At 39.5% G+C, this 26,219-nt stretch overlaps 1 protein-coding gene across 2 annotated transcripts in view; it reads right to left on the bottom strand.

Annotated features, from left to right (window-relative positions):
- Positions 1 to 2,426: 2,426 nt before the first annotated feature.
- MCUB (mitochondrial calcium uniporter dominant negative beta subunit) overlaps positions 2,427 to 26,219 on the bottom strand; it is an 85,972-nt gene continuing 62,179 nt past the window's right edge. The window contains exons 2-8 of one of the 2 annotated variants that reach the window (XM_027837518.1): positions 16,884 to 16,959; positions 15,219 to 15,389; positions 12,325 to 12,429; positions 9,914 to 10,074; positions 6,511 to 6,714; positions 4,960 to 5,076; positions 2,427 to 2,637 (exon numbers count right to left, since the gene is read on the bottom strand). In XM_027837518.1, the coding sequence (XP_027693319.1) occupies positions 2,560 to 2,637; positions 4,960 to 5,076; positions 6,511 to 6,714; positions 9,914 to 10,074; positions 12,325 to 12,429; positions 15,219 to 15,389; positions 16,884 to 16,959 (912 nt within the window). In that variant the 3' untranslated portion in view covers positions 2,427 to 2,559. The remainder of the gene's footprint in view (positions 2,638 to 4,959; positions 5,077 to 6,510; positions 6,715 to 9,913; positions 10,075 to 12,324; positions 12,430 to 15,218; positions 15,390 to 16,883; positions 16,960 to 26,219) is intronic. The other variant, XM_027837519.1, reaches the window with a different exon arrangement.

Genomic DNA, 26,219 nt, shown 5'->3' with positions numbered 1-26,219 from the left:
TGTTTGGGGGCAGCTAGGTGGTGCAGTAGATAATCCAGAGTACTAGCTCTGGATTCAGGAGGACCTGAGTTCAAATCCAGCCTCAGATACCTGATCACTTGGTATTTACTAGCTGTGTAACTCTGGGCAAGTCACTTAACTCAACTGCCTTGCATTAAAAAAAAAAAACATACATGTTTGAGGGGAAAATTTATTAAAACTTCCTAAATGCAATCTAACCCATTCTCCTCTTACTTAGTTTCAAGCCTGTTTCAGTGTCCATCTTGGGAAGTGGCTACCTAAGACAAATGTACTAATGGACTATAGGCCTTTCATCCAACTGCATGATCATCATCTGAATAATTAGACATTCTCTCCCCCTCCCCCTCGCTTGGACTTGTCATGCGTTAATTGTTAGGCTAAACTTGAGTACTTACGAATCTTATTTAGGAGGCTTTGCAGGTTTCAGAAACTGGCACAATGTCTTTCACGTGTAGACATCCAGAGGCCCTCACCATTTACAAAGTTATAGGGTGTATGGGATGTTCAGGGAGGACGAGCACCTCTGGTGTGATGGCCTGCTGAGCCCTTTTCAGGGCTCTCATCCACCTTTGATGCCTACATGGCACTCAACTCTCACCTGTGGCTCCATTAAGCTGTAGCATGTGCAGCGGTCAGACCCTGGTAAAACTCAGCAGATGGGCTAAACCAGGTTGAGGGTAGCCAATGGGCCTCACACCTGTCAGCAAGTTAGGGGGTGTCTACCCCAAGTGTGTGAAGACCTCCCCTGATGGAATGGGCCAATGAGAACAATCTGTTCCCAATGGCCATGACGGTGGCTGAAGCAGGTGCTATGGGGCACTCAGAGCTTGGTCAAGCATCAAAGATGCCAAGGTCATCTACTGTGCCCTGGGCCATCACCAGTCATCCTGACTTTTGTCTTGCCATTGGACTTTGATGACTCTGGAAGACAGAGTGAGGCTGATGACTTTGTGCAACTCTGCCTCACTTAAATCCAATTCACACACAAGTCAAGACATCACTCTGTGAAGTCACTGGTCAGCTTTGAAAACAAAGGACAAAAAACAATTCTTTTGACTCAGCACTGGACAGCCTCCTTGACAATGGTAAACATCTGGCGCATACAACTCCCCGTCCTGTGCTCACCTAATAGTATTAAAATGTTAATCAAGAGAACAAGATATTAATATCAACCCAATCACTGAACAAAATCAGCTGGTTTTAAACATTTATGTGGCAGATACCTTCTTGAAGAGAAGGCTTTAAGGCAGAAATTTTTAAGCTTTTTTGTATCATGAAGCCTACAGACTCCTCAGAATAATATTGTTTTTAAATGCATAAAAATAAAGTAAAAAGCAAAGCAAACTAATTATGTTGAAATATAGTTATCAGCATAACTTTTTTTTGAAACAAAATTACTGCATGGACCCCAGGTTAAGAACTCTAAGGTCACATTTCTGTTCGATCAAATCCATTCTGTGAAACAGTCAAATAGTAAAGACTAAGGGAGTAGGGGAGGAGGTGGGGGATCCTTGTATTTATTTATTCTCTACCTTTCAGTCAAATACATGACTAAAAAGATACAGGATACTGGTATATCACTTACTACCTATTCTCAGATCTTTCATCAAGGATGCCCATGACACATGCATAGAGAAAGTCTCAAAGTTTTTGCAGAGATTGGGAAAGCAGGTATACAGATAGTAATTAGTGATATTTTCTTGATTTTCAGCTGTAATTACTTTCCAAGCAAGTTAACCCTGAAGTGCTCATTTAACCCTGGGCAAGTCATTTATCTCTCTGGGCCTCTTTCCTTATCTGGAAAATGAAGGAGTTGGACTAGCACAGGGGTGGGGAACTTGTGGCCTTGAGGCCATATGGCCCTCTAGGTCCTTGGGTGTGGCCTTTTCACTGAGTCCAAGTTGTACAGAACGAATCCTTTTATTAAGGGGATTGGTTCTGTGAAGTTTGGATTCAAAGGGTCACACTTGAGGACCCAGAGGGCCACATGTGGCCTCGAAACCACAGGTTCCCCACCCCTGGACACTAGAATGACCTCTGAAGTCTCTTCTAGCCCAGATCCTTGATAACCAAACACCTGTGTAATACCAGTTCAGTTGTGTCCAAGACTTCTGGAGTTTTCTTGGCAAAGATCCTGGAATGGTTTTGCCATTTCCTTCTCCAGCTCATTTGACAGATGAGTAAACTGAGGCAGAGTTAAGTGATTTGCCCACGGTCATACGGCTAATAAGTATCTGAGTCTGGATTTGAACTCAAGAAAATGAGTCTTCTTCACTCCAGGCTTGGCAGTCTATCCACTGTGCCACCTAGCTGCCCAGTGTAATACCAGACCTCTCATTAACTCATTAGAACTAAAATATCAAAACCTCATTATAAGATTTAGAATTCAGAATATTTCTATCTTCTAAAAAAAACTTCATTAACTAAAAAAGTTTATTTGTTCCTTATTGAAACATTCAAATCTATAATAACAGAGTCATTGACTATCCAGTTCCCAAGACAAAGTAATAAACATTCATAAAAGAATAAAAGCAGATGTCAATTCTTCCCTTTGATTTCCTGGATTGGTAACCGCAAATAGAGAGGCTGGCGCAGACGCTGCAGAGACTCTTCAGCCTAACAAAGTAAAAGACAGAAAAGGATGGAATAAAAGAATGAGAAACCCATCGGTAGCCTGTCTTGCGCTGGGACGTACCCACGTGTTCAAGGAATTCTTGGGCAAACTCAAAACGGCTTTTCCCCTGTACTGGGACAATGGCGTGTCATACTTTTCCTTGGCTGCATTTAATATGTGCCTAGTTTATCCTAAATCCATTACTGTATAATAAGCATCAGGGTTTTTGCGGCTATAAAGCAGAAGTCGAGGGACCTACAAACCTGGGGAGGTGTAAAGGCCTCCATTTCCCCTCCTTCATTTGTCCCTCTTTTACTATTCTGAAAACACACAATGGGTACCACCTGGAACCCTTCCCAGCAATACAAAGATCTAAGACATCTCCAAAGGCCTCGTGATGGAAAATGCTATCCACATCCAGAGAAAGAACTATGGAGTTTGAATACAGATCAAAGCATACTATTTGTTATTTTTTTTTCTTCTGTTGAGTTTTGTTTCCTCTTTCTGGTGGTTCCTCCTATTGGTTCTAATTCTTACAACATCACTAATGTGAAAATATGATTAATAGGAATGTATATGTATAGCCTATGTCAGGTTGTGGGCCATCTTGGGAAGGGTGGTGGGAAGGGGGAGAAAAATTTTAAACTCAAAAGCATATGGAAGTGATTGTTGATAAATCAAAATAAATGTTTATTTGACTTGAAAACTGCCATCTACACGGGGTCTTACTTTTAGGTTTAATATTAGTCCTGAAAGGCCACATGGTGTAATGCTTCTCAGTCTGGAAGGCCTGGGTTTAAGTCCCATTTCTGACACATTCAGGTTTTGTATCCCTGGGCCAGTCTCTTAAGGCTATGCTCTTCCACTCTTAAATTGTAGAACCAGTGTTGATTTACATTGGTAGAGAAAGCTGACTCACTGGGAGTTCCCTACACCAATGAAACCACAGCTCTATTTAAAAAAAAAAAAAATCTTATCTCATAGCAGGAAGAGCAATCCCTACCCTTCTAGGACTAGGATGCATTTGGTTAAAATAAACAACTCTTCACTGTTATCTTTTTCCTATAAACTGTACGTTTGCCCTGCTGCCTTAATTTTTTGTTTCAACTTTAAATTTTAAAGAGCCAGTTTGATGAGTTTTGGAGTTCTCTGCTAGCCAACATAATAGTGTAACACTTCCTCAACACCCTTTTAAGGGTGACTGTGAGTTAAAAGAGCTCGTCAGTTCTTTTATGATTTTGAGATAAGATGTGCCTAGCAGAAGAGTGGTGAGGAGCAATCTAAGAGCAATTAGCAGAGAAGATCCTTCATGTATTGCCTAAAAGGACTGATGACATCAAGACCACAGTTTTGAGTTACCCTGAGCGTATGGGATTTCCTCACTCGTGTAAGTGTGTGCTCACTCCTCCCTCAGACACTGACAGTAAAGTGTGACTCAGGTCTATGTGTAGACTTTGGTTTATTGATTATTCCTGAATTTGCTTTGAGTGAGTGCATGTGAAATTAAAATTATTATTATTGGGTGTTTTTTTTTTTTTTTTTTTTAGGAAATTGGGGTTAAGTGACTTGCCCAGGGTTACACAGCTAGTAAGAGTCAAGTGTTTGGTCTGAGGCCGCATCTGAACTCAGGTCCTCCTGACTTCAGGGCCGGTGCTCTATCCACTGCGCCTCCCAGCTGCCCCTAAAATTATTGTTATTGCTTTTATTTTATTGTTAAATAGATGGTTGTGTTTAGGATCTAGTGATTCTCATCACTGATTTTGTATAAATGGAGCACACCAGTGAGGGCTCAAGACCTCAAGTAGTAAGTACAGGGAGTATATTCTTGCCTAAATTACCTCTAAGAACTTGAGAAAGTATGAATAGAGGCATATGATGGTAGTCCTTATCTGAGAACTCAGTCTTGTCGTATAAGGCAGAATGGGATGAGAAAGCCAGCCCAGAGAGTAAACGGGTGGCCACCATCCCAAGTGAGAGAGTTACAGTATAGGGGGTGTACACCAACAGAACCATAATGTAAGGAAACACTGTAAAGTATAAAGCATCATTTAAATGTGAGCTATTCATATCTCTATGAAGACTATAAAACATGAGTAAATATAAAATTTTAAGACAAAAACCTGGGAGGAGGATAAATTGGTTTGGAGCCCCATTTTATATTTCAACATGTATCTTTTTAAAATGGGGGAAGAAACAACCCAAAATCATCTGGGAGGAACTTTGCAACTGGAAAGCAAATGACCGGATGACCCCGAGGCAAGCCATCACATATACACATCTGGCTTTGCGAACGTAGCTACAGATAAATGGAATTTTAAAGATACCTCTTCAAGATCCTCTTTTAACTTATTGTATTGTTGCACATCAAAATCTTTCTTCTTCAGTCTTTTGTGGAAGAAATAGAGGAACTGTCGGTTCTTAATGAGGGAGTAAGAATAATCCTAATAAAGAAAGAAAAAAGATTCCCCTCAATATTTTAATGAACTTCTGACTTCAATATTTGGCTTAATAAATATGACAACCACGGTAGAGAGAAGAATCAATGATTTGTTTTGAAAGTGGCATTTTTAAGCTAACATGAAGCAGCATGGGTTACTGAATAGAATGCAGAGGTTGGGAGTTGGGAAGATCTGTATTCAAATTCTGCCTCTGAAACCTACTAGCTGTGTGACCCAGGGCAAGTCACTTAACCTTTACATGCCTGAGAACTGCTGGGACACCTTTAGATCGAGGTCACAGACTGATTATGCTCCTAATATAGTAGAAGTTCTCTACTTTGATGAGATCTCTTAGGTAACACGAGGAGGTAATATCTGGCATCATTTCGGATCTACTGCTATTCTGGATGCTACTTTCCAAGACATACTTGGGAAAATAAGCTGACCAGTTTTGAAAAAGAGATTCTGGGCAAACGTCTTCATTATTACTGTGGTATTTTGAACTGAAGAGACCTCAAAGGTCATCTAGTCCAAGCCCCTCATTTTACAGATGAGGAGACTGAGGTCCAAAGGGATTAACTGAATTCTCCAAGATCACTCCTGGGTGTGAGCAGGAGAACAGGGATTTGAACCTAGGTCTTGAGACACTAGATGCAATACTCTTGACCTTATGCTCAACTGCCCCTATTCAATTTTATTGTCAAATGGAGGTGTAGTGAAAAAAATTGGAATTAAACTCGCCCTTTATGACAGTAATGGGTGATCTCTTCCTACCTGAGCATGGTACCTTAGCTAACGGAATTGCTTGTAGTTATTTTTTACATTAGATTTTGTATTATTAGTATTATTATTACGACTATTATTACCACCACTACTACTACCACCACTACCACTACCACTAATACAAGCTACCACCTCTAATACCACTACTACCACCACCAGCACCACTACCACAATAATAACAACAGCTACTACTACTACCACCACCACAATAACAACTACTATTACCATTACCACCACCACTACTACCACAATTACTAAAACAACAACTACTACTACTAGTTAGGATTTATATAGTATTTTAAGTTTTTAACGTGCTTTGCAAATACCTCATTTGATCCTCACAACAACCCTGGGAGGTAGGTGCTATTATTATCATCCCCCTTTTGCAGCTGAGGAAACTGAGGCATGCAGAGGTTAAGCGATCTGCCCAGGATCACACAGCTAGTAAATGTCTAAGGCCAGGTTTAAACTCAGGTCTTCCTGACTCCTAGTCCAGCTTTCTATCCACTTTGCCACCTCGCTGCTTGTTAAAGTGTGAAGGAACAAAAAATTAGCAAGCCTATCAAACCACTGAATCAAGCAGTCAGTGACTCAGATAATTTACATGAATAGCCGTTCTTAGCCATAAACAGACTGTCCTATCCAGAGACGCACCTGTCGAGTGAGCAGGAAATAAGCAAAGAAGGTCATGGAGCTGCCAAAAGTGATGAAGTAGGTCACGGGTTCCATGATGTCCCAGGAGTATACCCACCACGTGAGCCACGCCAGGATTCCACCCTGAGTGGACATCAAGGCCAGCCCCGTCCACAAGAGTCTGTTGGTTTTGGCCTCTGAGCCAGCTTCAATTTTAGCTTTCAGCTGAGGAAGAAAAAAAAAAAAACACCACCTGATTAATCGACTTACAATTGCAACACCTGCCCTTTTCTGGCCCAGAACCATGATTTTACTGGTGTAGGGCAATGGTTCCCATATATTTCCTTCATAATCCAAGGAGTTCGCGCTAAGAATTCTTTTTTTTTTTTTCAGTAGACTACTGATTCTAGTTGCTTGACTTTTAACATGACAGGGCAGGAAATTGTGAAACTTTTCTGCTGATGTATTTTATTAAGCTTTTAACATTTTAATTATTTTACTTCTATATCCATACTTCCCCAATATCCTCCCTTCTGCCCCTCCCAGAAAGTCACGCCTTATATCAAAGAATTAAAAAGAGGGAATAAACAGTTCAACAAAACGACCCACGCTAAGAATTCTTAATGATACCTTCAGAGTAAATACGTTCTAAGGAACTCTCAGTAAGAAAATGCCCTCTACTAATGCAAATGAGTACCTGGACTCCGACTTGTCTTAAGAGAACAGACAGGTGAACTTACTTGTCCATTATATCGTAAGTCCTTGAGGGCAGGCACTGTCTCTGGTCATTTTTTGTATCCCTAGCACGGGTGGGGAACCTGCAGCCTTCAGGCCCCATGTGGCCTTCTAGGTCCTTGAGAGTGGCCTTTTGACAGAACCCAGAAACATTATTTCAAATATTTATGGGAACATTTCTGTCAATTAAAGGCTAGGAACAATGACATGACCAAGGCACCATTTAAATTGGGCCATGCTAGGCCTTCTGAAGGGGTCACAAGGCCAAATGCATTCACGTATCCTTTTGCTCTTAGGTGATTTTGAACTTTGGCCAAAAGAGGGAGTGAAGAGCATTACAACAAAATTTAATATCTGAGATGGTAAAGTTTATTAAATGGATAATAAGGTCTATTATACTTGAAAGGCTTCCCATCTCCTCACTCCATGCCTTTGCAGAGGCTGAGCCCCCCACCTGGAATGCCATCTCTCCTCACTTCAACCTCCTGGAACTGTTCTTTGTGACTGAGCTCAGGTGCCATCTTCTTTAAGAGGCCTTTCCCAATTTCTCCAGTTGTTACTACCAGTCCCCACCCCCATCATTTTCTATTTATTCCATATATATTCTATATTTACCTATTACCATGTTGTATTATCTTACTGGTCTACAAGCTCCTTCAGGTCAAGGATTGTCTTACTTTGTATGCCTAGCCAGTCAAAAACATTTAATAAGAACAACAACAACAATTATAATAATTATATTATCATAGCTAGCATTTATATAGTGCTTACTGTGTGCCAGGTGATTTACAAATATCTCATCTGATCCTCACAACCACCTTGGGATACAGGCATGGAGAAAACTGAGGCAAACATAGTTAAGTGACTTGCCCAGGTTCATACAGCTAGTAAGTGTCTGAGGCTAGATTTGAACTCAGGTATTCCTAACTCCAGGCCTGGCACTCTCTCCACTGTGCCACCTGCTAGACATTTATTAAGCATCTGCTATATTCCAGGCACTGTGCTAAGTGAGGGTACAAAGAAAGGTAAAAGATAGTTCCCCAGCTCTCAAGGAGGCAGCTAGGGGGCTCCATAGTTCACAGAGCGCCAGGCCTGGAGTCGGGAAGACTCATCTTCCTGAGTTCAAATCTGGCCCCAGACACTTACTAGCTGTGCGACCTTGAGCAAATCACTTAACCCTGTTTGCCTCAGTTTCTCCATCTGTAACAGGAGCTGGAGAAGGAATCGGCAAACCACTCCTGTATCTTTGCCAAAAAAACAAAACAAAACCCAAATAGGGTCATAGAGAGTCAGACCCAACAGAAATGACTGAACAGCAACACTCTCAAGGATCTTACACTCTAACGGAGAGAGACAACACGCGAACAATTAGATAGAAACAAGCTATGACACAGAATAAATAGGAGATAATCAACAGAGAGAAGGCACTAGAGTTAAGAGGGCCTGGGAAAGGCTTCCTGTCATAGCAGGGGCTTATAAATGCTTATGTATAATTTATTTATATGTTTATATAGAATCATATTATATATATATAACCGATATTTTATTATGTAATATATTATACATAGAATATATTATGTAATATATGTAGAATATATTATGTAATTATATTGTTATATATTATTATACATTATATTATCTATATATTTAGTATAAAATAAATGCTTATTTATAACTTATCTTTAAATAGAATCATATCATATTTATATAACATATATTTTATTATGTAATATATGTAGACTATATTATGTAATTATATTATTTATTATATATTATTATATAATATCTATATATTTAGCATAAAATAAATGCTTGTTTATAAATTATATATTTATGTAGAATCATTTATTATGTTTATATAACATATTTTATTATGTAATATATTATATGTAGACTATATTATGTAATTACATTATTTGTTTTATATCATTATATATTACATTATATATAATGTATATTTAATATAAAATAAATGCTTATTTATAGTCAATACATTCCAACACCTACAACTAGAAAGGAGTTCAGAGGTCATCTCGTCTTTCCCCCTTACTTTACACGTGAGGAAATTAAAGCACATGGACTTGCCCAAGGTCACATAGCTATCAAATATCAGAGGCAGAATTTGAACCCTGGTCCTCCTTTGGTCTTGAGAACCAGCATATTTTCTACTCTTACATAACTCCCACATCAGGGAAGAGTCAACTGAAATGACTTTTTTCCTCTGCTAACATTCTGCTTGTACTATTTAGGTTATTAGAAAGCACTGGATTTGGGGCAGCTAGGTAGCACAGTGGTGACAGAAGGAAAGACAGAGAGAGAGAGAGAGGGAAAGAAAGAGAAAGAGAGAAGGAGAGAAAGAGAGAAGGAAAGAAAGAGGGAAAGAAAGAAGGAAAGAAAGAGAGAGAAAGAAGGAAAGAAAGCAAGAAAGAAAGAAAGAAAGAACACACATGCACGCACTGGATTCTCGGGTCTGATGCTGCTGTTGGCCTGCGCCCCTGGGGACCATATTCACAGCCCCTGCCCTCTGGACTGACTAGCTTTGGAAATCGCTGCTTGGCTCCCAGGTCTTGCCCGGCTCAGCAAAGGCCTTCTCTGTGGATTCTGACGCTCCGTGGGAATGGTCCCTCTCGCTGTCCGGCGAGCATGGCCAAGGGCTGCCTGGGCCCCTTGCTGGATGACCATCACCCACCTCCTCCATGGGCTGCAGCTGCTCCTTCAGTTCTTCAATCCTCTCTAGCAAGCTGTGTTCTGTCTTGACCTGATGCTCCTCCACGTGCAGGGCAGTAAACATTCTCTGTACCAAGGCCCTGATGTCATCCATGTCAGTCGTGTGCTCACTACTCAGTTTTTCTGAGAAAAGACACAACAGTGATCACCATCGAGGGACGATCACAATCACAAGTCAGGCCTGACGTACGCTGCCAGTCCAGGCAGCCAGTTCTCATTCTGACTCTGACAGCCCCAGGCCCTCGCCGCTGAACTGTCCCAACTCTTAGACAGGTACTTAAGGTACATTTCTCCTTTCTCCTCTCTCTTTCCCATCTCTTAAAACAAATGAAGAAGTGTTTCTATTGACTTCTTAGTTTTACCCCTCACAAAATAATTTATTTTCATTCTAATTTTAAATACCAAGGACGCTAACCATTCATATATAGTTCTACTTTCAATTTTTTAATTAACAAGCATTTTTTTAGTTTTTTTTTTTCTAAAGAACAAACATTTTCTCTTGCCTCATTGTGGGGAAAAAGCCTTATAACAAATAAAGCATTTACTTTCTCTCTTCCCCATCACTCTCTCTCCCCTGAACAAAGGAAAATCCCTTTGTAACATAAAAGATCAGGCAAATAGGAGGCTCTCTATTGAGAGCCAGGCTTGGAGTCAGGAAGACTCATCATTCTGAATTCAAGTCTAGCTTCAGATATTTACACGCTGTGTGACCCTGAGCAAGTCACTTAACCCTTCCCAAATTGGAAAGTCCCTAATCTTTCCTCCAATTAGAAATCAGATTATCTAATGTCCTAGTTGTTTCCTTTTATTTATTTGATCTTCTTTTATTACTTATTTGGCCTTATTTCATTGTTTTTAATGTATAAAAGTCTGTCGCCCCCCTTTTTTGGGGATCCTGGTCTAATGTGAGGAGGTCTGGTCCTGCCTTATTGGGTAATTGCCATGCACTGCTTAGTAAATCAATACGCTCGGAAGATTGAACCTTTGTTTCCTTAGTCATTTCATCTTTCACCTGTCACAGTATGTAGTATATAGGCTGGTTTACTGAACTGCATTTTTTTCTCTTTTGTTATTCTTGGTGACAAGAAACATCTCACTGGGTAAAAGTGGGGAGAAGGGAAGATGTATTCAAAAATAAAAGCAATATGAATATAACAGATATCTTTTTTTCCCCTGCTGTATTTTGGTCAAGTCTTTATTCATTAAAAAAAACAAAACTAGAATAATGAGTGTGTGGCAATGAAAAGGCATTTGGGGGAGCTGTATGAATGGCTAAATTAAAAATATGGGTAGGGAATGTTTAACTTTTGAGCACCTATAACAGTGCTTAATAAAATGCTCGTTAAATTAAATTGAACATATCATTTTTTAAGAGGGGAAAGTAAAGCAAACTCAAATGCCTCCTCAAAAAGTACATCCATACACACATACAGAAAAGAGATGTATAATTTTTCTGGTTTTTGGTTTTTTTTTTTTGGGTGAGGCAATGGGGTTAAGTGACTTGCCCAGGGTCACACAGCTAGTGAGTGTTTTGTGTCTGAGGCCGGATTTGAACTCAGGTCCTCCTGAGTCCAGGGTCAGTGCTGTATCAACTGTGCCACCTAGCTGCCCCAAAACCAGATTTTTTTTTTTTGGAGATGTATAATTTTGATGGCTATGGTGGGATGAGGAAGCCAAAGAGTTGGGATACTGTTCTCCTGGTGCTAGATAGCAGAGATGATAGCATCCATGGCCAGCAGAGGTCTCAAACCCATGAGCTAAGTCACTCGCTTGGCTGGCCAACAAGTATTTGATGAATATTTACTATACAGACACAATACAAACACTTGGAACACAAAGTATAATGATGAGATGTGTTCTCACTGTTGGAGGGGCTCACTTAATGTAAGAATTAATATAAATACACAATAAGTCCAGAAATAAACAAACAGACCTCCCGAGGAAGGGAAGCACAGGTTATGCTGCGATTAACGGGAATACCTTCTTAGAGAAGTGATGTCTGAGCTGCAATTTAAAGGAGAGGAAGGAAATCTAAGAGAATTCTGACCATCCCCACCCAACTGGATTACTGGAGGAAATAGGCAAGAGTCAAAGCCCAGGCTTTCAAAGTTAAAGTGGATAAGACAGGGTTTTTTTTGTTTGTTTGTTTGTTTGTTTTTGGATGAGACAGATTTTAAAGGACATAGGGTTGGGGAGGGAGGACAGTGAGGAACTATGTTTGGAAACCATTTTACACATAACTGGCTGAAAGTTATAAAAATATGGATTCTTCCAAGATCTCTCGATCATTTGATGAACCCAAACCACCTGTACCCCAAAGCCCCCCAAACTCAAGGCAAAAATGAAGATTTCTGGATGCCTGTGGCTTCTTACCTTTCCTAGGACACTGAACATCATATGTCATGTCATTTATCATCAGTTTAAAATCATTCATAAGCAAAATCTCCATTGGGGTTGAAGTTGGAATACTGTTCCCATCTGCAAAGAGAAAGACTTGAAAACCAGCTCCTTGAGTGAAAGCAAAATCAATTTTCCAGCTCAGAGATTTATTTTTACGAGTTCCCCGTAATAAGTACCCAGAGAGTAAAATAAATTAATCTGACACTCTTAATTACCTTTTGTAATCAATACTGAGAATGTTGTTTTCACGGCTAATCCAACACTGCTGACCTTGTCCAAAGTGGACTTTTCATTCTCAGACAAGATTTGTGCCTAAGAATGACAGATGAGGAAAACAACCCAAAGTAGAGATGCTGACCAAGCATGGGAGGCAGGAAAGGTTTTATTCTATGGGGAACTTCAAAATCTCAAGAGTTCATTTCAGAAGAAATGTTCTGCTTGCTTGGAAGACCTCTGTGTTTTGCATTATCTCCTTACACAAGAGGCAGTGTGGTATGGTGGAGAGGGTACTAAATTTGGGAGCCAAGAAGACTTGAGTTCAAATCCCACCTGACCTTGGTCAAGTCGCTTTAAATCTTTCTGAACCTCAGTTTCCTCATCAATAAAATGAAGGGGGTGGCCTTGATTTGATGACCCTTAAGGTCAGTTTTGTCTTTGATCCTATGATCACAGACAATGTCAGAGCTTGATGGAATCTCAGCTGTCTACTAGTCCAACCTCTTTCCTTTTTTTTAGAGAGGCTATGGGATGAAGTGACTTGCCCACGGTCACACAGCTAGTAAGTATCAAGTGTCTGAGGCCACATTTGAACTCAGGTCTTCCTGAATCCAAGGCCGGTGCTCTATCCACTGTGCCACCTAGCTGCCCCCAACCTCCTTCTTTTAAGAGGTAAAACCGAAACCCATCCAAGTGGAGTGATTTTCCTGAATCAAGTATAAGCTCGGTGGTAAAAAAAAAAAAAATAGCTAGCAGCTTTATTAAACAATGAAAAAAGAGATCCTCTGAAATTTCTCCACCCTCTTTATTCACTGCAAAAGTCTAACTTGTTAAATAACGTAATACTGAGAGAAAGGTTAAAAGAATATTATCTATAAGCTCATCATCCACAAATGAAAACAGAGAATCAAGAAACTTCCTTCAAAGATACTCATAGTGATGTTTGCACTGATGGAAGGCAGCTACTTTTAAGTTATAACATTCTAGTCATCTGTCCCTTTGCTGCTTATGCTTTATTCTTTCAAGGAGGCAGTAAGTCAAGTCTCCACCTGCCTCCCTCCTTTTGGACCGTCTCGTTTCCTGTTTGTCTGCTTTGGATGAGATTATAATACGCTCAAACTGCCAACTTACTCAACTGTCAACCCACACAATGGATAAAAAAAAAAATGCAGTAGGCTCAAAACACCAATTTCAAGCACAAATTAAATACAGAGGCAGACACCTTGCCTGTGCGGCTGGCCTTAAAAAAAAAAAACCAACAAAAAAAACCCCAACCCTGTGATGCCCTAATCTTTTCATCCGACTTTGCAGGTGACATTTAAAAACATTTCCATTTAAATGAGTTCCAACAGCCCTTTCAAAAGGATCTCACTAAAAGAAAGGAATAATTTGAATATGATTTATGGAGTGTATTACTACATTACCCTATCTGCTAAAGTGTGAGCACCAAAATCCCAAGAAAGCTCTTTTAAGGGGCCAACAATACATTTTTAAAAATAATTTTTCCTCTTTAGGAGAATGCAGGCTAAGACTCCACCAACAAGGAATTTGTTCTTAGTGCAAAACCCATATTAAGTTAAAGTGTAACCTGAAAAATGTCCAATATTTTCAATGTATTGATGGATTTTGCTGAATTTTGTTCCTCTTTTTTAATTAAATAAATTGTTAAAAGGGATGGCTCTCTAAGAGGAGTGATACAGGGTAAAAATCTAGGCAAATTTAGAGATGATGGGATTTGAATAGGTCGTCCTGACTCACAAGGCAGGTCATTCTTCTTCCATTATACATAGAAAAATGACTCATTTCACAAGAGTTAACCACCAACCCTGCCCTTCTGCTATATATTTCCTGACCACTCTTTTTAGTCAAAAACAGATTGTACTATAGTTAAAACATAGAAAAGATTAATAACCAAATCTGCATTTTGATTCTGTGCCAAGGACTTTAATTAATCAGCTTAACTTTATTTTATTTTCTAATGATTCAAGTATTGCTGCTTAGTTTATAAACTACCGGATAGTGCTACTGCCACACATCATCACCAGATTTTTCACTGACATAATACGCAGATGAAATCTTATTTAGTCATTGAAATTTGCATTATGGTCCTTTCAAGCAGATTTAGGGAAAGCTCTCAAGTCTGAGGGCCTCATTTCAAATCCTGCCTTTCACACTTGTCCTGCCCTCAGGGAGCTCACTTTCTAATAAAGAAGGCAACTATGCTAGCTCTGTGACCCTGGGCAAGTCACTTAAACCCAATTGCCTCACCAGAAAGTGGAAGAAAAAAAAAAAAAAGAAAGCAAGTATGTGGCCTTAGGCCAGTCACTTAATCTCCATAGGTCTTGGTTTCTTCATTTCTAAAATGAGGAAATCAAACTAGATAACTCTGTGGTCCTCTCTACGTGCAGACCTAAGATCCTAGGTGTCTACACTCAAGTTGTTTTTTGTTATGATTTCTGTATAGAGCAATTACTTTGCTTAGAAAAAGCAAAATATTCAAGGCATGATGATGATAATAAAGTAAAAAGGTTTAGAAAGAGCCCTCCTTTTTTTTTTCCTCTGCGGAGAAACAGAGAACCAAAATAAAGTTTGGGAGGCAGGGAACGAGGACAAGACGTGGGAGTAAGGCACAAAGAGAGGTTAATTAATACCTGTGGAGAAGACCGCTGCAGTTTTAATACCTCGGTCCTCATTCTGGACGTCCTGGAGGAAGGAACCAACGGTGGTTAACATGGGTTTGACTGTAAAGCGACAGCGCTCCTGTCTTGATGGCAAAGTCAGGGTTATCATCGGAAGGCCGTATCTGTAATTAATGACTACCTCTGTTAAAGAAAGAAAAAAAACAAAACAAATTATAATGCAGGAAGGGATGAGATGTTTCAAAGCTACTTCTTCCTTTTTGGAGAAAAGCAACAGATACTAAAACTAAGAGAAAAGCTAAAGCTAACAGAATCGAAATGCTGATTTGGTCATTAATCTTTTCTATGTTTTAACCATAGTACAATTTAACCAAAAAGAGTGGTCAGGAAATGTACAGCAGAAGGGCAGGGCTGGTGGTTAACTCTTGTGCCTTTTCTTTTCATTCCCCAGTACACTGTCCAGTGCCTGGTATGTAGTAAGTGTTGAATGAATGCTTGCTGATTGACCAAATTAAATAATATACATGTACTTAGTACTTGAAGCTAAACCTTGTATTAGCTTACCATATTTCACCGCATAATTGTCACTGATTTTATGCCAATTCTTTTGCAAAAAAGTGGGATGTAACCATTATGTGAAACTTGCCCTTTTCTTTTTAATTTTTTTTTTCTTCTTAATTTTTTAAAAAAATCTGTGCTGGTGTAACTAAAAATTATTTATTACTAAACTGTCTTTGGTGCAAGATTAGGATGCATAGAACACTTGTGAATATATATTTAAACTGAATACTGACAATGCGTGTGGGCTGACAATTCATAATGCGAGACAGATAAATGTGTACCCATATGTCACTGGTAAATACACTGCTTCTCCGTTTACCTTTTAAGAGGCATGACGAATAGAATTATATACAACGATTATGTGATGAAAAGTTATAAACCAATTTTTGGACTGGAAAAACAGGGTGCAGCAATTATGCAGTGAAATATGGTATACTGTACGTAACTATTTATAGTAAAGGTCTTATCTCCTCTACTCAACTGTTGTCAAGTCAAAAGGCATGTAATGAGCACTTACTATATACCAGGCACTGATGGAAGCGTTCAGGATACCCCCAAAAAAAAAAGGCAAAAAAAACCCCCAAAACCCCAATCTCTACCCTCAGGGAGTTCCCCTTTGAATACAGGTAACACGTAAACTAAGCAGAGATGATACAGACAGAAAGTACTTTGAGAAATGAAGGAATTAACAGCTGGGAATGAACCCCTGGAGTAAATGGGATTTGAGCTGAGTCTTAAAAGAAGTCAAGAAGAATGAGAAGGCAGAGCGTCCCAGGTACGGGGGAAGGAGATAGGACACTGCGACCTGGCCGTGTTACTAGAAGGCTTCAGAGGGTGTGAAATAGAGTCATGTATAAGGTGTCTGGGAAGGTAAGAAGGGACCAGGTTAGGAAGAGATTTAACTGCCCCAAAGAGTACACACACACACACACACACACACACACACACACACACGTAAATAAATCCTGGAGGTAACTGGGAACCATGGGAGCTCACCGAGAGGGTGGTGACACAGTCAGACCTCACCGGTTTTAACTCAGAACTTTAAATCCATAGCTGGGACTTTATTTGGGAAGTACATAACCAATTAATTAAAGAAGAGGGTAAGAGACCTACCATCAGATGGCACCCGTACACTGTAAAGGCGTGATTGATGGTATGTCCTATTTCCAGTTAGCCTTACACACAGTATCTGGAAGAAAAGAGAGAAACCTTGAGCTGGGTACTTCTCTATCAAGAGTCAGGAGACTGGAAAAGCACAAACACCAACCAATCAACGAGCATTTATTAAGCACCTGCTGTGTGCCAAGGCACTGTTCTAGGTGCTGTAGATATAAAGATGGAAATGAAATAGTCCTTGCCTTCAGAAAGCTGATGTATTCCTGGGGGACATGGATAAAGGTGGATTTTTTTCAGAGCTGGAAGAGTAAATTACTCAATACTACAGCAGTTTCCAAACTGGTTTCCCTAACCCCACATCTCTTGCTTGATAAGGAAGAGTCCTACACAGTGCTTCCCTGTTCACGTGATTCCCTTCTTGAGAAATCTTTAATGATTCATCTTCCCCTTCAACACCATCTTCATAGCTAACATCAACCTAGGACTATATGCTTAGCACTTTACAAATATCTCACGTGAAGCTTAGAACAACCCTGGCAGGTAGGTGCTATGATTATCCCCATTTTATAGATGAGGAAACTGAGGCAAACAGAGGTTAAGTGACTGATTGACTCTATAGATAATGACTATATATGCAGCTACGGTCAAGCAGTGGATCGAATGCTGGGCCTGGAATCAGGAAGACCTGAATTCAAATTCACTCTCAGAAATTAACAATCTGTGTGGCCTTGGAAAAAAACCACTTCACCCCGGTTTGCCTCAGTTTCCTCATCTGTAAAATGAGGATAATAATAGCACCTTCCTCCCAGGGTTGCTGTGAAGCTCAAATAAAAACTGTAATACGCTTAGCCCTGTGCATGGTACATAAGCACTATATATGTTAGCTATCATCATCATCATCATCATCAACATTACCATCATCACCACCATCACCACTATCACCATCATCATCATCACCACTATCACCATCATCATCATCATCATCATCATCACCATCACCACCATCACCACCATCACCACTATCACCATCATCATCATCATCACCATCATCATCATCATCATCATTAACCCCTGGATTGTTGTGAGGATCAAATGAGAGAAAACTGGCAAAGAACTTCAAGGCACACAGCAGGCACTTAATAAATGCTTGTCCCCTTTCTCCCTCCCCATACATTGTGCACAGTAGATGAACAAATGAAGGATCTCTCAAGTGGAGGGAACTCCTAGTTTGTGAATTGTCCCCACCGTTGCAGATTGCAACCACTCCCATGACTCTGTAGAATCACAGATTTAGTACTGGAAGGGGTCCCAGTCCAAACCCCTCATTTTAAAGATGAGGAAACCGAGGCATATGAAACAGACAAATCTTAGGGAACTGCCCAAGGCACGTTCAATTCAATGCACTGCCTAGGGTTAGAGAGCTAGTTGGTAAGTCTGAGAGGTGGAATTTGGACCTGGGTCTATCCACTGTGGCAGGCTACCTCTATATATGGAAGTTTTTCATAAATAGAGGTTGAATGAAGGAGTGTATGAATAAAAAGGCTCCACCAACAAATAAATCACTTTTTCATATAGTATGGACAAGTAGTTACTTTCTCCAAGTGTCTCACCACTTACTCACTGGTAGTACGACAAACACCTATTACTTCTCTCATATTTAACGAGCTAGATGGGTACCTTAAAGGCAACATGGTAGACCAGAGATAGCAATGGACTTGAGTCAGGAAACCTGGATTTCAAATTGTTTCTGAGACACCATCTGTAACCCTGGGTGAGTCACTTGTGTTTGCCTCAATTTCCTCATCTGTAAAAATGAGGGGATTGAACAGATGGGCTCCAAGGTCCCTTTCAGCTCTAAATCTATGAGTCCAACTCTTTGGGCCTCAGTTTTTTCATTTGCAAAATGATAGCTGAAATCACATTTAGAGCTGAGAAGCCGCAGTGATTTCTTTAAAAAGAGATTGTCATTCCCACCGGACAAATGTCAGATGTAATAACGGTGGCAGAGGTTTTCCAAGTGTCAACGACAATCTTCAGGGATCCCATGGGAGAAGTTACGCCATCATAGGAAGTAAAACATGAAATGAAAGAGAAAATGGGAAAGAGAAAAAGACAATACAGTAGAATTGATTCTTCAGCCCAATCCCAGAGCCTTGTTCTTTCAATGCAACTAAAAACAGCCCCGCTATGGTTCTTCCTACTTCCTGAGTAGAGATGTTCAGTTCAGCCACCCTCAAGCGCTCTACGCCTCCTAACCAAAGACAAGGCCAAGGGCCAAATCAACAAGTATTGGGTTTTTTTTTTAAACCTCATAACGAATCCAATCTACAATTGCAAACGTCTCCCCACTGCTATGGACAGATAGGCGGTGCAATGGATACAGCACTGGGCCTGGAATCAGGAAGACCTGAGTTCAGATCTGGACTCAGATCTGTGTGACCCTAGGCAAATCACTTAATCCTGTTTGCCTCAGTTTCCTCATCTGTAAAATGAACTGGAGAAGGAAATGGCAAACCACTCCTTTATCCCTGCCAAGAAAACCCCAAATGGGGTCACGAAGAGTCAAACATGACTAAAATGACTGAAAAACAACTCCATTACTATATGAATGTTACATTTGTGGAACTGGAAAGGGAAAAAAAAAGCAGGCCTGGGGTTTATGGGTCTATTCAAAATAGGATTTGACAGAGTGAAACCAAGAATTCTAAATTTGGACAGACCAGGCACTGAATATACAAGATGCAAATTTTACACATAATTTATAATGACTGGAAGGAGCCAGGAGGCGGGAGGATGGAAAAAATGGGAATCTGGAAGTGGTTTGGGTGAAGTAAGATTTGTACAGCCTGGTTGATTGACAGATGTGTGGAGGATGCTTTGTTGAATGCTAAAGATGGGGTTGCTCTAGACAATACTAAAGAAAATGAGCAAAGTAGTGTTGGAACTCAGGTATTAGGTAAACAGAGGCTCTTATGTGTCCGGACCCCTTTAGCAGAGTGGTGAAACCTATGGACCCCTTCTCAGAATCATGCTTTTCTTTTTTTTTTTTTAAATTCATAATTACAGGTAATGCTAAATTAGAAGGTAGTGAAAATAAAGATGTAATTTGTTCCAATCCAAGTTCAGAGATCCTCTAAAATCTATCCATGTAGCTTTGGGGGTCTAAGGACCCTAAGCTAAGAAACCTTGAGTCAGATCCAAGTTTTCCTGCAGTTTCATCTAATATTATTTAACAGCTCCCCAAAAGTCAGACACATCCCATTGACCTCCTTCCTCAAAAGACCACCTCATCCCAGAACCAAGCTGGGGTTAACATCCATAATTGGGGATCTTTCTATCTAATCTAAGTTGCACTTACTCACATTTGGACCACTTTTATTCTGTTATGCCCTTCAAGGAGGTAGCATGGTGGAATAAACAGAATGTGGCATCTCGAGTTGGGGAGATGAAGATTAAATCCTGCCCCAGAGAGTGTGACTGCAGGAAGGGATTTAACCTCTTTGCTCCTCAGTTTCCTCATCTTGAAAATAAGGGGATTAGACCCAATGACCTTTAAGGTACCTTTCCAGCTTTTTATCTACGATCCTATGATAACACTTTGTAAACCTAAAAACACTATGTAAAAACAATCAGCACAGTGTAGAGGAAAGAGCTATGGATCTGAAGTCAAAGGACCCTGGGTTCAAATTCTGACTCTCTCACTTAACACCTGTATGGTCTTGGTCAAGTCACATCATTTCCATAGGCCTCAGTTTCCTCATCTGTAAAACAGACTAGGGAAGGGGATGGGTGTACTCCATAATCTCTAAAGTCCCTTCGAGCTCTCCATCTATGTTCTTAGGATCATCCTCCACATTCTATCAATCAAGATTTACATGCAAGGCAGTTAGGTGACTCAGTGGATAGAGCACTGGGCCTGGAGTCAGAAAGACTTGAGTTCAAATCCAGCCTCGGACCCTTAATAGCTGTGTGACCCTGGGCAAATAACATAAGCTCTATTTGCCTCAGTTTCCTGAACTGTAAAATGGAGATAAAAACAGCTTCTACTTCCCAGGGTTGTTATAAGGATCAAATGAGGTAGTATTGGTAAAAGCGTTTAGGACAGTGCCAGGCACACAGTAGGTGATGTATAAATGCTTATTCCTTTCCCTTCCCCTGTACTGGGTTTTTAAATTATTATCTTCTTTAATATGCCTGAAAATAGTAGACAGTTCCCAATATATCTTTTAGTTGAAAAGTATTTACTATTTCATACAGTAGAGAAATAATTCAAATCTGAAAAAATATCTGATTCATTCCTTAAAAGAATGTGCATTAATCATTCACTGACTATGAGTAGAAGAATATAGCATATCCACAGAATGGAGAGCCTACCCTTGTCTAGATTCTATTGCAGCCAGCTTATGTTTGGCTCCAAATTCCAGCCACTATCTTAGAATGGGCACCTAGCACTATAGACGAAGGGGAAAAGGGGAAGGGGGTAAGCAATCTATATGGCCCCTACTACATACTACTGTGCTAAATGCCATGTTGTACAACCTAAACCCCTCGCTTGGCCTCGGTCCAGGGTTACTGTGGTGCGCCTCTCCCAGGCTCCCTACTTCTCTACTTTTCATTCCCCTAACCCTTCGCCTGCAAGGACGTAGACTAGACTTTCTGAGGGATGAGCCATGCTGTTTTCAGACAAAAATGTCCCCCCACTAGGACTTTTCCTCTGTGTATCCCTGCCCTAAGTATTTTTGCCCCTAGACTTCGCTTGACAGTCCATCTATGGAGTTATTATCCTACGCTCCCCCAAATCAGTCTGCTCCCTACATGTTTTCCTGGCCCCTGGGTCTCGGCACTTCAAATGGAATTCCTTCAGATGGAATAGTTTTTTCCTATTCACCTCTTCCTACCAAAATCTTTCTAGGTAGGTCGAGCTCAAATGCCTGCTACACTAAGCCTTCCTTTATCTTCTGAGGCCACTTAATTTATAGAACAATGACCCACACTTAATTGAGAGCTCTCTTTGGTGCTTAGCTCATACTACCATGTAACCTAGTTAACACGAATGAAAGAATCTAGATGGTGATATGGAAAAAAAAAAAAACAATTTGGGAATCAGAGGACCCAACAATGAATCCCATCTCTTCTACTTACAGCCTGTGTGACTTTGGGCAAGTCATTTAACAGGTTATCTCTGGGATTGTTTCCTCATCTGTAAAATTATAAAGGGTCTTTAAATTCCCCTCCAACTTTAAAGCTGTGATCTTGGATGATTTCCCACAAGAAGGTAAATTTCTCAAGGGTAAGAACTACTGATTGATCTCTGTGCCCTTCATAGGGCCTGAGTATTTAACAAATATTTTGTTGTTGTTGAATAAGTGAACTTCACCCAGATTTAGTAATCAAGAAGTCTCTGGTCAAAATATCTGTGCCAGGGTTCCCTGAGGTCAATCCCAACCCCTTCACAATTTTTCTGCACAGAGAACTTTAATCATTTTTAATGTTTTCATTTGGGCCTTCTCCAAGAAGCCTTTTTAAAGTCTTTTTAAAAGAATGCAAGAGGGAGGTGTTTCTTTTATCTGCTAATTGTCTTATGTATTATAATAATAATAATATCAGAGTATCTGCTATTAAGAGCTTAAAAGTTGCATTTATTATTTTAAATAAAAGCATAAACAATATAAGTAAAAGGGACTAAAATGGAGCAACAGACTTTAAGTTATAGTTTCATTTCTACCACCAGAAAAGAGAAAGAGACAGTATGTGTGTTTTATGTAAGGGTGTAAGGGGGGGGGACAGACAGACAACAAGGTAAGTATGGATAAATGATTCCCAATTTTGATTATTCAAAATGTAGGGTCTCATTTTGAATAGCTGCTGTTGTCCAACCCTGTTCCAATCTTCCCCTAAGCTGTGGTTTAATTCTATTCAGCACTGGGGAATTCAGCACATGGTGCCTATAATTGAGTTGCTATTAACAAATACATTGAGGTGGGGGAGAAAGAACTAAAAACCAACATCGCTAATGAATTCTGATGTACAACTTTCAAAGTAAATTTTAGAAAAATGAATACAGGAATATTTTTTTTTAATTATTCATGATGACCAAGTTGGATTTATCCTAGGTGATGAGGTCTAGGACCCACATCTTCTTTTAGCCAGAGAAAATGTTTTATGAGGGATGGGCCATACAGGCCAGACTCTTAAGGAATCTGAAGATTAGTGACACCCATAAGGACCAGCGGGCATGAGGAAATTTCAGCAATTAAATGGGGGTCAGGGTGGATCTTATATATACTCAAATAATTTTGGGTGTTTGGAGGAAGGGCTGGGAGAAAGATCCTGAAGCTGGGGTGAGTTTAGGGAGAATTCTGATGGGAATGTCTGGGAGGTTGAATAGACAATGGGAATAGATAATGAAGGGAACTAGAAGGAAGAGCTTTGAATGGGGTCTGGATAAGATCAAAAGCTGGAAATATACCAGGGTCAAAGACTAAGCTTCATTAGGTTTTCAAAGGGAGATAGGGAGAGTCAATAAGGAAAGGCCTCTGAGTGGACTATAGCCTCAGGCAACCGTTTGAGACCAGAGTGAGATCAAAGGGTTTTCTGGGGCCCACAGACAAATTAGACCCAAATTCTTTTCGGGGCAAGGAGCAAAGGTATCGGCTTGGGCCCATACCCCATCATAGGGATATAAGGTTGATTCAATATTTGGAAAACAATTAGCATAATTAATTATATAACCAATAAAAACAACTATACACATATGATTATATCAATAGACTCAAGACAAAAATAAAGCATTTGCTTATTTAAAAAACCCTATCGGTAAGAAGACCCTTTGGAAGAACTCCTCTTCAACATGACTAAAAGTAATATCAAAAATTAAGAGCTATAATTATTTGAAATACAGAAATATTGGAAGCTGTCCCAGTAAGTTCAAGGATAAATCAAGGATATCTCCTTTCCCTATTATTTGATGTAGTACTAGAAATGCCACCATTAGCAGTAAAACAGGAGAAACTAAAGAAATAAACATTTTCAAAGAAGAGAAAAAAATTATGTTTATTTGCACACAATTTAATACTTTACTTAGAGAAACCCAGAGAATCAGCAAAGAAACTAAATAGTTGCAACAAAGTAGCAAAACATAATTTAAAAAAATCATCAGGATTTCTGTTCAGCATTAACAAAAAAATCAGAAACAAAAAAGAAAGTTCATTCAAAACACTTGCAAAATGCAGAAAATATCTATAAGTTAATGTACCAAGAGATACTCAAGACTTATATAAATACAACTACAAAGTACTCTTTATAGAAATTAAGGAAGATTCAAATAATTGGAGAGATACTCATTGTTTATGGCTAGGACACACCTATACAATAAAAATGATGATACTTGGAATAGCAATGCTATATCAATCAAATTATTCAGGGGCTATTTTAATAACAAAATATATTTTATTATTTAGAATTTCAAGAGAGATTATGATCAAAAGTAGGCATGAAGGAGGTTTGGTATTACCAGATCTTAAATTATATTATAAAGCAACAATCACTGAAACCATTTGCTTTATTGTTGTTGTTCCGTAGTTTTTCAGTTATGTCCAACTATGTGACCCCATATGGAGTTTTCTTGGCAAAGATACTGAAGAGGTTTGCCATTTCTCTCTCCAGCTCATTATTCAGATGAGGAAACGGAGGAAAATAGGGTTAAGTCCCTGTCCAGGGTCACACAGCTAGTTTGTGTCTGAGGCTGGATTTGAACTTAGGAAGAACAGTTTTTCTGACTCGAGACCCAGCACTCTACTTCACCACTGAGCTGTCCCATATTTGCTACTTGTTTAAAAAAGAAAGAAAGAAAAGCAGATTAGAAAAACAGATGCAGAAGCAATCCAGTGTTCAATAAATACAATATCACAAGCTATTTGGGGGAAAAAATCCCTATTTATCAAAAATGACTGGAAATGACTAGAAAGTAGTTTGTCAGAACATTGCTTTAGACCAAGTAACTTGCTTCCATAAAGCACAGTAAATAAATATAAACATGAAATAAAAATAAATAAGCAATTTAAATATAAAAGGTCACCTCAGAAAAATCAGAAAATCTTTTATAAGTATGATTAAGGGAGAATTCATAACAAGGCAAGGGATAGAGGAGATCACAAAAGACAAAACAGACAATTTCAATTTAATTCCACATAAACAAAATTAACACAGACTAAGAAACAAAGCTACAAAATGGATAAAAATGTTTGCATCAAGCAGTTCTGATATCTCAAATCTAAAAGGATTTGACACAAATAAACATGATAAAAAGCCACTTCTTAATAGATAAGTTATTACCGTGAAGTCACGTGAGGGGAAAGTTATCTGAATCCTGTAACTAAGATAAAATAATGGTGCCCAAGGTCCACTGGGCCTGAGGCCATTCATTGCAGCTTCGCCAATGAATGGGTAATTGGGAGTGGATACACCTGAAAGGACCTTGTACTGAAATTCAGAACAAGAAAGAAGGTGTTGTCAGGCAAAATAAGCCAGATTATGCTGGGGCCCAGCCTCAGAAAGGCATCGGGGGAATGGAACGCAGACCACTGGGTCATCACCATTCCCTCACCTCACATATCCAATCAGTTACCAAGTCTTGTCAGTTTTACTCCACTAAGAGGGCCACCAACCTAGTTCAACCTTGTCACCTGGACTATTTTTTTTCCTTCTAAATTTATTGTTTTTTTACTTTAAACATTCATTTCCTTTTACATTTTGAGTTCCAAATTTTCTCCCTCCCTTCCACCTCTCCCCCACTCACTGAAAGGGTAAGCAATATATCATTTATACATGTGAAATCATGCAAAGCATAATTCTATATTAGCCATTTTTCAAAAAAGCAAGAAAAATAAAGGAAGTGGGAAAATTCTACTTCATTTTGCACTCAGAGTTCGTTAATTCTCTTTCTGGAGGTGGACGGCATTTTTCATCACGAATCCTTTGGAACTGTCTTGGATCATGGTATCGATCACAGCAGCTAAGTCTTTCACAGTTGATCATCGTTACGACATTGCTGTTACTGTGCACAATGATCTCCACGTTCTTCTCACTTCACTTTGCATCACAGAGGTCTTGCCATGTTTTTCTGAAACCACTCTCCCTGTCACTTTTTTATAGCACTAGCAATCCATCACAATCACATAGCCCAACTTGTTTAGGGGCATGCCCTCCATTTCCAATTCTTTGCCACCACAAAAAGAACTACTACAAATATTTTGGTACATATAGGTCTTTTCCCTTTTGCTTTGATCTCTTTGGGATACAAACCTTGCAACAAACTTTCTAATGGGTCTCCCT

This window comes from Vombatus ursinus, unplaced genomic scaffold (genome assembly GCF_900497805.2).
Source record: "Vombatus ursinus unplaced genomic scaffold, bare-nosed wombat genome assembly UNPS02014821.1, whole genome shotgun sequence".
NCBI lineage: Eukaryota > Metazoa > Chordata > Mammalia > Diprotodontia > Vombatidae > Vombatus > Vombatus ursinus.
The sequence above is the reverse complement of the archived record's forward strand: the minus strand, read 5'-3'. Positions and strand labels throughout refer to the sequence as shown.